The sequence below is a fragment of the Varroa jacobsoni genome, unplaced genomic scaffold (assembly GCF_002532875.2).
Source record: "Varroa jacobsoni isolate VJ856 unplaced genomic scaffold, vjacob_1.0 scaffold_844, whole genome shotgun sequence".
Lineage (NCBI taxonomy): Eukaryota > Metazoa > Arthropoda > Arachnida > Mesostigmata > Varroidae > Varroa > Varroa jacobsoni.
In genome coordinates, this window is record NW_019213746.1 from 79,883 (window position 1) to 91,039 (window position 11,157).

The window sequence follows — 11,157 nt, forward strand, 5'->3', positions numbered from 1 at the left end:
GAATATTTATTATAGTACCTAAACGTTATGAATGTACAAGTATACGCCCATGCCTAAAACACGAGATTCTGTATGGATTTTCTAAAAAAAAAAAAGAACATCGATCAAAAATCGTGAACAATTGTTATTTTATTATGCGCCAGAATGTATACAATACTATGATGACAATGATGATGACGATTATCAGCATTGCTTAATGATTTTCATTAACCGCAAATTAGCCAAGAACTTTATCACACGTACATTAACGAAGACTGAGAGATATTATAGGTCCGTTCCTTCCTCTCATTCATTTAACAATTAATTCATTTCTGCTAACTATCTGGAAAATACTCTATTGCTCATTCGATCTTACTTGTCCTGCTGACCTCAGTGAATATACTAGACTGTATTATATAGTTTACAATGAACAACTCTTTAACGTACGATAGCAACGTTAGTATGTTAGTCACAGTGATAATCATTAGAGTTCGTTAAACAACGTCTTAACATTTCCTCTTTCTTAAAACCGATTCAGGTTTCTATTGTCAGTTGTTTCGTTCTGCTCAGGGTTAAAGAACGACTCGATGAATTGTTAAATGCTCGAAGACGAATTGAATAGGGAGACTCTCTGCTCCTGTAGCTTGGCACGGAAAAATCTAGTCCATATTTATCAGCGATTTCATGTATTGTGTTATACTTCGTGTGCTACTGTGTCTGTCGGTTGAAATAATACCCACTTACCATCAGTATGAAATTTGCATCTCGAATTGTAAAATGATCGAGTCACTTCCACTTCTGACTTGCAGTTATTGCTTAGACGTTATCTTATATGATAACGGTCACAGTGAAAATAATCCATGCAATAAAAGCATGTTTAAAGTACAAATGTATTTCTATAGTAATAGCCGGGTGTATTAGATATGTCAACCAAAGTAAAGGCCAACTGAGGTCATGATGGTTAACTATGTAATAGTAATGGTAACGTATCAATAACAAACGTTATCAAATAGCATTACTAGTGCTAGTTGTACTATATCAAAAATATTCGAAATGCGATCGATTTCAAGTTAGGTCGTTTCTCGTTACTTCTCGTCAATGATTGGCGTAATGTGTGGCGCGACAACGTTTTTGGCAACAACAGACAAGTGCGCAGTATCAACGTGCGTTGCGTAATGTGACACGGCGGTCGTCGTCTTCTCGTGTAGGACGCTTGAACAACGTTGTGCCCCGAAGCAGGTGATTCAGGTAAAAATGAGCGGGCCGTCGTCTATACATTTTGCCTGTCTTGCCGGCGGGCTTCTTATTCATTGTTAAATCCTATCAGCATTACTGTTTGCGATTGCTGCCGCTACTCTTTTGCATTTCACTGATGTGGTCATATGTGTGTTGTCGCCTATGTTCGTTTGAATGTTTGGCAGCGGTAATAACAATAGGATAATAGGTGGTTGGACCTTGTTATCTGCAGCACTGTAGTGTAACGCCGTTGTGTCAACAAAATGAGGCCTCAACTTATATGATTCTTCTTATATTCGGTTTTTGGGGAAAACTGTAGATTACCAAAACTGCGTGTTAGTATATAATTCACTTTCGGATCTTTTGATTTACGTAACTCGGCGCGCCGTAATGTCGATTCATGTAAGTCCGAAATTGTTCTCGATTGAATCTGCTATTAAAGGATAAAGTCATCTTTGACAGGGCAGAAGCTAAGTACTGCAGATTGATGCATCAAAATGGCAAATCTTTTCCATATCTTTACTTAGTTCAGGATCCCCTCTATTTTACATGCTTTTGTTTCTACAGACCGAATAGGTCAGGTGGTGGTCCACGTCAGTATACGCAAGCACCACGTTCAAACATAAATGAGATAGTTCTAAACAGATGTTCTTACCATTCGTAAAAACAATTAGTTGTGTTAAGTGACATCGCCAATTTCAAATAGAATGGGGATCAGCTGAGATCACACTGAATAGGATTTCTTCGTGAATAACATTAATAGAAGGTTTTCAAAGCAAAATTGAGATGGTAAAACGTACAATGATAAAAAATCGCGGCTTTTTTGCCGCGACTTGCCCAAGCTATTCTTTTATTTCAATTAAATTTTACGCTGCCCTGAAACAAAGATCAACGACAATAGCCCGCCTTGTATGCGACAATTCAAAGCGACAATCAGGAATATGCGTAATTGGCCGGTCATAATTCTGTGTGTGTTTATCACCGTTTGCTCATACCGCGCGATGAACTACGGTTATTTAGGGCTGTAATGTATTAAAATTGGTATCTTTGGGTCTTTGCTTACACTTAGGACAAACCAGTGCAGCAATGCGGCATTCTAAAGAAATATTCTTATGATTTCAGTCTATTCACAGAAAATTGTAGTTTGTTAATGTTTGGCTCCTGCTATCGTTCTAAATAACATCCTATACAATTTTTATTTACTGCTTCCCAGAACCGTGGCATATTCTTCTCTAATTTTTGTAGTAATCGATTTAATTTCTACAACGCTTAAATCCCATCTCCATCATAAAAATAAATATTGAGTTCAAAATTGCCACTAAATATCTATTGATGTTTGCTTGATAAATTCATAATAAAATTTATTTACAATAGTGAAACTCTCTTGCAATGTGTTTCCCGGCTTTGTGTTCAACAACGGTGTCGATACGACGCGTTTGGTGGAGGTCTACGTTAAGCCACGCTGCACCGTTCGGTCGGCAGTGGCACCAAGCCGTTGTGAAGCAACGGTGCATTTTCTTGATTCGTGTTGCTGCGACGTTCTCCCAGATCACCTCGTTAATACAGCAGTGGCACTTCATTTACTTCAATCAGTCTCCCCCGGCTCCATTCATATCACTACCTCGTGAGGGTTTTTCATTCAGTTCTGTAGCTGCAGTTCGTTTGGCAGGCTGAGGCTGATTTGATGTGAATAGAGAAGTACGAGGGACACGTACGATCATAACGTTAAGAGCATCTCCCAAAACAGCCGGATCAACGTCAGTAAAATATTGTAGAGAGGGAACTCTTCCCAGTCTTCCCAGTCGGTGGTGTCATCTGGCACTGACCCACCAGAATTACCACTATCGCTAGTTATTGAGTTGCCGCCTTTCTCGCTGGTACTTGTTGATCCGCTGCGCGACGAAGATGCTTTGCGTCGACCTTTCGTTCGCGAATAGTGTTCACTGCCGGCAGCTCGATCGCCGTAGTAGTCTCGGCTTTCGGAAGCATCGTGAACGTTGCCGTATGTTTCGTCGTCTATTGAGTCAAAACTCTGGTCGCCATGAATCATATCTTCGTACTGGTCCAGCTCCTCATCGATCTGCGGGAAGATAAATATTCGATAGACAATAAAGAATTTATGAATTTCCTTTTGAGAGTCGTTGTTAGTTGATATCTTACGTATTCATTAATTATAAAGATCCTGTTTATGTTGACAGACATTCATGATTCAGTATTGCAGTATAAAAACTGTTTAACTTCCAGCGTAATTAAGATTAAATTCGTGTTTCTGTTTACAAGTCGCATCATAGAGACGTAATGTATGATAACATAATGCTGCACATAAATAAAATCAACTTGTACATATCGAAGACTTCTATCTTCTAATCTGTGTTCTAGAATGCTAGGTAAACATCGAATGTAAGGAATGCAACGCGTTCGACAATATTAGTACTAAACTGCAATGTTCCGATAAATCCAGCGAACAAGTCTTTTTCCTAAAATACCATCTTGTAGTCGTTGTTATAATAGGAGCTCTGTTTCAATATTACTTCAGCTTCTTTAGCAAAAGCATTTATATATGTGATTCAACAAAAGTGAAACTTTTACCCACTCGAACATTGAGCTCGTAAATGGAGTATTCATGCGAAGGATGCCCATATATACCGATGCCGATAGGTCTTACAGCGAACGAAGGCACAACAAGACGTTCAACTCCGCACGTTGTACTTTGGTATGAGTGCCGATCGAGATCGTAATCCGGCTCCGTGCCTGGAAGAGCAGGGCAAAAATGTCTGGTCAATATAACGATGAATTTATGAAGGAGCCTTTCCTGGTGCTGAATTCATGTTAAAACTAAAAACATAATCCAATATTCAATTTACCTCTAATTCTATTACAGATCACACATTTTCTTAATAATTGGTGAATTATAATTACAGGACCATTTTCTTGGCTCTCGACTGGATTTATGGCCCCATTTCTCGCCGTTTTCTAAAAATGCTAGTATTGTCATCATGCGTAACTGTGCTATTATGTCTTAATCAGCTTACAGACGACACTTACCATTTTCTCCAACGTAAACATCTGGGTCTCCCTGTTTTGGTACAACAGTAATAGTAACTCGGCCCGCTTTACTAACCGAATACTGAGCGAACTTGCCTCCCTCAACGCTGCCGGTTAGCGTTTCATCGGCCGGAAAAAATGCCCGTACACACGAAACCTGCAATAAAACGAACTCTGTTGCAATAATTTCATGGGCGTAATGACTCTACTGACAGAATGTTGACCTATCATAGAACAAATTTTGTTAGAAGTATTTGTTCCGCCGTAACCAGGAGAATTTCTCCTTGGCTGGCGCTTTCGGCCTGGGTTAGTGCCTTACAAGTCTCAGCTTTCAAATCTCTTCGAAGGCGACCGCGGCAGTTGTGAAGTATGCCCAACTGGCCTTACTGTTCTCCCTTATTTAGTACTACCTCGTATATTTTATGTAAACATGTCCTTGGCTTCACCTGCTTTTAAATGCAGCATCAAAGACTTGTCTTTATCACGACTTTAACTGGACTTTCTGGTCTTACCATTGCCACGTTTATACTGGGGGCCCACCGGTAGTAGAATAGTGAAATGACTTGGATTAAGGTCGAAACCTAAGGTTTTCCATTGTTACCCATTCTTCCACGTGAGAAAAGGTACTTTTTCCGATGAAAATTCATTCATCTACTATGTCCTTTAGAGACGTTCGCTAGGCGTAAACTAGTCAAGGTCCTAATTAGACTGTGGCGCAATGGAAGACCTATTCGTTTAAATATTTTCTAACGCCGCAACTACTCGTTAAAATGGCATAGAAAATCCTCTCACCTGGAGTGTCGCGTACAACACGATTATTGCAAAGCTGAGTGTAGAGAACCGGACGGAGTTTAGTCGCGTTTCTCGTACTCTGCCTATATGAATAGCAATAGCCATATCTTAGCAGAAGTCAGCTCGTCCTGTAAAATCGGATATTTCAAAGTTACGTACAATGAACACACTTAGCGTAACATCTAACTCAAAATACTCGTAACTGTTTGACTATATACTAATGTAATGAACCCTTTCTCTCTTTCTTTTCGTTTGTTAGAACTGTTGTGAAATATATAAAAGAAATCCGCACAAAACTGAAATTCCGAGATTTCGCCCTAAGATTGACTGTCTGTTATACCGGCAACATTTATTTTGTAGCTGAACTGTGTCGATTGGTAACACATGCCAGGAGCATTACTCTGTAATCTTAATTTCGACTTAACGATCCGTATAGGCCTAATAAAGATTTACATCGTTTAGAAACGTTTTTCCAATTAAAAAATGGCTTCTTACAAAAACCCATGATTTTTTTTAACACAAGGAACTAATACAATCGTTAAACCAGTTAAAGAAAATTTCTGCAGATAATAAAGCTTACAAAATACACATTTCACATAAAGAGTGCATGCAAAAACTCGGTTCAAAAACACAACCGCGCTTACGTGTTAGTGTCCTCTATCGCCTATCGGCATGTTAAACCCCATTTAGCATTAATACCATGCCGACTATATTTTGGTTCACTATTTAGAGGTAATTCCCTGAGGTAATCCCGTCTTAGAGTATTCCAACTTCACCAACATCAGACTCAAATCCTTACGTAAGAGTTACGAATCACTGTGACATTCGAAACATGTTATATCTCACAGAAGCTATTCTTTGAATCGCATTATCCTCTTACAAATTAATTCTTTCATCAGACCAGATGCTGCGCTGAAAAAAATTTACAGGCAGAAAGAGCTGAATGACACCCCTCGGGGTAACACCTATTCTTCTAATATGGGCTTCAGCTTCCAGATCACTGTCTGTTCAAAAATAACCTCTGACGTTACTCACTCACCCCCTGTCGACGTAGGGAAACAGAACACTACACAAGCTGTCTCCGAGAAGCAGCTCGCCGAGCTGGACTCGATCGAATTAGGGTAAACTGCGTATTCTAAAATAAAAAGAAAACACATTTATGTACTGCGTAGAATGCACTACAACTCTTACTGACACGAGCCAGGAAAACACGGATAATTAGGGGGATTTCCACTCCTGAAATGTCCGGTGCGGCCCGCATTGATGAGGTAGCACTGCTAGCGCCAGGTGAGCAAAAAGTTTCGGTGAAAATGTCAATTCCGGCTCGTCTGCACGGGGGTTACCGGGAAAATATTGCACCTGCACACAGATGTGCACTTTTGCTTTGGTTACTACGAGTATTTTTATTACTGACTGATATATTAGAACATAGGCGATAGGTTGAAGAAACTTCTTTCCTATTATTTACAAACAGGGTCAATAAGCAGAACGGCGGCTGCTTGACGACTTGGAACTGCAGACTGGATACATGGCGGGAAAACTTGAAATTCAAATTTATCAAACGTGAATGCTAGGTATTTCTCAAGGGTAAACTCACAAGCACTGTGGGGAGACAATGTACAAGACGGAGTTTTGTAGAAAACTTTGTACTGCAAGATGCACCGATGCGTAAGTATTTAAAATGCACAAATGATGACCTCTAGAACAGATTCGCACAGGATTTAGACGCAGGCAAAAGATTCAATTATCAAGAGACGTGGTTCCAGCAGCTCAATTCATAAGTGCAAAAGTTATTTAAAACGTTTCTATTCTGGTGTTTTTTTGGCGAAATCTTTAACCGCAATACTTTAAAAAACGTATGCTTATTTCAACTTAAAGCAACTAGGTTTGATGTATGACGCATAATAAGCGATAGTGGTGAAACTCCTCAGTTTATTTTTGATTGACAGAATATTTACTCTATTTATTTTGATTTCGACTTCGATACCTCTAAAAAACAATCCCAAATTAGACTTGCTTATAAATATGTAAAAGCCTATAATTATTAAAGGCAACCAAAGATAATGGTTTTCTGAGTAAGCGAAACATAACTGTCCAACAATTTTCTGAGTAAAGCGAATCTGTACGCAGAGAAAATCATAAACATGATTGATTTTGGCCATTGTCTTTCACTGGGCACTTTTCAGCTTGTAACTATAAAAAAAAAATTGTTTCATTTTTTTTGAATGAGATAGCGCTGCTTCTTTGTTGACATGATTCCGTCATTTAAAGTTCGTTCCATCCTCTAGGGCCCGTTCTTTCACAGCTGGCGATCAGCTGCTGATCCACTATTAGACGCACGCCCGGCAAAGCGTGAAGTATTCTGTGTGGTAGTTTCAATATTGTGCCGACTTGTGGATTAGTTTTAGCAAACTGGCTAATCAAACTGGTAGGATTGACCCCACCGACAAACCTGCGATGGGAGTACTCAAGGCAAGATCAGCCCGTCAAAAGACCGATCATATATTCGAGAAAAAGCATTATAAAAAACTTTTGAAAGTTATGAATAGCGTTGAGAAGGATCTAGGAGCGAAACTCTCACCAAGCCCAACTAAGGTATATTACAGTATTTAATATTCTAATTCATTAAACTGAACCATCGTAATACTGAGATGTTTTTTTTTTAATATATTAAAAGTAATTTAGCCTATCTGGTAATACGGATTGCAAAAATAAGAATATCTAATCCGAATATTCAAGAATATATAGTATTACAGAAAGGTAAAAATACTCATTTTTTTTAACGCGAATTTGACTGCAGTTGTAGACCATAGCTTCTCCGTGTGGACTGCTTTTAACACTCATAGATTTTGTTGATTACTACCCCGTAACGGTATAGCCACACAAATAACAAGACCGATTTCTTCGACAATGAATATTGTGGTTGCACTTAACCGTGAAATTCATATCTTTCTTTCAGATAGTATATATTTTACGTATGCTAGGATATGACCGTGGCAAATATATCGAAAATCTGTTTTTAAAATCAATCTCATCACCATTTTAATTTTCAGTTCGTGGTGCTGTCGAATGCAGGCCTAGCCAATGGAGCTACGACTTCGGCTATCTTGAAGGCATTGCCGGATTCTTGTCGGAGTCGTGATGAAGCGACAATTCTGCCTTGCCAACCGATTCTGTTACCAGACAAACATTACTCCTTTCTACAATGTATCACAGTCGAAATTGCGGAAGAGGTTAGTTAATTTTGCTTCGTATATTTGCTATTAAGCAAAGGTGCGTGCTTTATATGGACTATCTGACACTAAAAAATGTTGAAGATAAATTTGGTGTAGTCATTTTTGCAGGTGGTGACGGCTTTGTCTGGCAGGGCCTGCTTCGAATTTCTTGGAAACCAACCAGTGTACGCCGGTTACATCGATCGAGGTTAGAGTCAGTGAGAATTTATAGACTTGTATTGGTCTACCTCGGCTATTTGGCGTTTACGAACAATGCACATTTCATAGCCACCCTTCAGTTCAGGCCCATATAGCACAACTATAACGTCATTGCATAATCACGCAGATATGTTCTTCGGTTTAATAAACTTCGTTCATATAAAATACGCATTCCAGCGATTGTTGTTAATATATACTGGCATATTTAGCACGACACTGTTGCCTATTTCAATAAATAACGTTTTTACATCGATAATTTCAACCTAATAGTAATATTGGTCGAATTCGATGCTGTCTGTAGCCGTTGATACACCCGGCCTGAGTTTCGGGCCTCTTCCTCCCGGACTGAAGATTTTACAAAATCGTATTAGTTTAGAAGAGGAACCGAAGTGGCTGGAACTGCTCAGGCCGCAGTACGATAAAGCGGTTCCTGCCGAAAACACAACAGGTAGGTACTGTTTCGGTTGTTATTTTTACACCTTCTGTTTCAGTAATGAATGAAGTTATATAACCCCATTTGTGTTAGGGTTTTTTTATTTGTGATTAAAAGCCTGCAGGAATGTGACAATTAACAATCACTTTACTAAAAAAAGATCATCTCTGTGCGGTCACCATTTCGCATACGTATCTCTGTAGGTATCAAAATGAATCATGTTTTTCGCATGTGTTAGTTAATAGGAAACAAATAGCAGCTTGGGAATAATTTACGAAAAATGCCTTTCTTTTTGTTACGTTTGATGGCTGTGCTCTAGTTCATATGAAATACATATCCACCATAGTGAATCATGTGCTTACGTGTTTGTGTGATATCGCCGAATTCCCCAGATTATAAGTGTGTACCCCAGTCTACGGCGTCATTAAAGAACCGCCAGGTGGAACATTTCGGCTATAATTTTGATTATTCAATTAACGGTGTTAGACGAGATCAGCCCCTGGGTGATAAGTCATTGCCACCACTGTGCTTACAGTTTGTAGAAAGTTTGCACCAAGAAGGGCTTCTGGATAAAAAACACTTGCCAAATCAACTCACCGTCAACAGATATTCTCCCGGTGAAGGTAAATATCTTTTATAATTTTGAGTTTTTCAGGCTTATTTGTTGCTGCTTTCCGCGTTATCGGCAAGCAGTTAACGCTCGAATTATCATATTCGACTATGGGACACGTTTCCAATATGTTTTGTAATGAATTGTCGTATTTTAGCAAAAGCTAGGCTTTCTCAATCATTACCATATATAAATATGTAAATGTTCATTATGTTCAAATACGAGCACACTTGATGGGAGATCAATATCCGCCTTTGTTTTATATAGGTGACCTCGAATTAAGTCGGATATTTTACGAATTAGCTCAAACACGTCTCAAATCGTTGTGAATTGAAGTTTCCGATTTTAAATGAGAATAGGAAATATAACTAGCCTGCATTCAGTTGTTGTATATAGAATCGCATAATATATGTTTCAGCCTATCTGTGAGCATTCCGTTAAGCCGTGTCTTCAAGTCTGAAGTAGTTTGAGCAGATCATAGATACGTATGAATAAACCGGCCATATTGATGGACATTAGGAATTCCAGCACACTGTGATACACACTCGATGTTCACGTCATGTATAGTGATTGTATCTTTGGGCGGAGATATCGTTATGGAGTTTCGTCGCATAACCGATGGGGCTAATCAGTCCGCCGTATCTGTGCTTGTTCCTCGTGGCAGCATTATGTTTATGGCTGACGAAAGTCGTTATGGTTGGACGCATAGGTAAGTTTAGGTTTAATGATGAATTTCTAAAGTAATCATACCTAACCATAGTGTTTAGTGTTCAATAATAAGACGCGTTCAATAATAATATATTTTTCACTGTTAGAATGCTATAGACCAATAGGTAAAAAATGCTTTTCACTTGGAAACACATAATAGGCTTGTTTTTCCATTCGTCTAGGCTTATTTACCCTAGTTGAAGCATAGCACAGAATATTCAGTTCCTGCTGAACGGTTTCAGTCAGCTATGAGGAAAATATTTGTAAATTAATGGTGTTTTCGATTTTTCATGATACGCGCATTTAAAACCATACGATGTGAAGTATTGCGCCTCGCAAGTATGACCTGATTCCGAGAGGTCAGCCAGACCTTCCGCCAGTAGCAGTAGCTCGAAATGAACGAACTTCCTTCACGTTTCGAAAAGTTCGCAGTAGTGAGAAGCCATGCGAGTGCAATTTTCCGAACCTGTGCGATTCACGATTTTCTCGGAATCCACCTGCGCAGTTATCTTTGGCAGACCGAGAAGCAAGCAAATTGGAGAAGATGCACGTCCATGAGGTAATTTTTGGAATTCGAAACTACGTAAATCTATTAGTTATTCCTTTGGCAGTATATATTTTGGTTGAGATTTTAAACATTTTTTCTGCATTAATTGGGCTAATTTGTGTAGTTTACATTACGCATAAACTTACAGTTGTGTAAATTGGTCAGCTGAGAAATATCGTCCCTTTGGTATCTTGCTTTGGTAATGATTGTATGAGAAGGAGACATTCTTTGAATATATCTATTACGCGAGCACTTTGACTCATCAAAAATAAACCCTATTTTTATTTATATGTATTATATTTAATCATAAAATTTGTTAGAAATCATAGGTAACAAAACTTCCTCAATAATATCACCCAAACACACAATATAT

General features: G+C 38.7%; 2 protein-coding genes across 5 annotated transcripts in view; one reads left to right on the top strand and one right to left on the bottom strand.

Annotated features, from left to right (window-relative positions):
* Window positions 1-104: 104 nt before the first annotated feature.
* LOC111264292 (uncharacterized) lies at window positions 105-6,503 on the bottom strand. 2 transcript variants are annotated; one of them, XM_022840059.2, is made up of 5 exons: window positions 6,092-6,503; window positions 5,053-5,180; window positions 4,261-4,417; window positions 3,809-3,966; window positions 105-3,295 (listed from the first exon to the last, which is right to left on the bottom strand). In XM_022840059.2, exons 2-5 carry the CDS (start codon window positions 5,155-5,157, stop codon window positions 2,933-2,935), a joined length of 783 nt encoding a protein of 260 aa, XP_022695794.1. In that variant the 5' UTR covers window positions 5,158-5,180; window positions 6,092-6,503; the 3' UTR covers window positions 105-2,932. The 2 variants fall into 2 exon arrangements, with proteins under 2 accessions (XP_022695794.1, XP_022695796.1); XM_022840061.2 differs by having other exon boundaries at window positions 6,088-6,503.
* An 824-nt stretch (window positions 6,504-7,327) lies between these two features.
* The window catches only part of LOC111264301 (tRNA (carboxymethyluridine(34)-5-O)-methyltransferase alkbh8), a 5,624-nt gene continuing 1,794 nt past the window's right edge, over window positions 7,328-11,157 (top strand). The window contains exons 1-7 of one of the 3 annotated variants that reach the window (XM_086970028.1): window positions 7,328-7,647; window positions 8,106-8,285; window positions 8,385-8,475; window positions 8,788-8,934; window positions 9,312-9,542; window positions 10,058-10,238; window positions 10,562-10,796. In XM_086970028.1, the coding sequence (XP_086826154.1) occupies window positions 7,510-7,647; window positions 8,106-8,285; window positions 8,385-8,475; window positions 8,788-8,934; window positions 9,312-9,542; window positions 10,058-10,238; window positions 10,562-10,796 (1,203 nt within the window). In that variant the 5' untranslated portion in view covers window positions 7,328-7,509. Of the gene's footprint in view, window positions 7,648-8,105; window positions 8,286-8,384; window positions 8,476-8,787; window positions 8,935-9,311; window positions 9,543-10,048; window positions 10,239-10,561; window positions 10,797-11,157 lie in introns of all 3 variants that reach the window. The other 2 variants (XM_022840067.2, XM_022840068.2) reach the window with 2 other exon arrangements.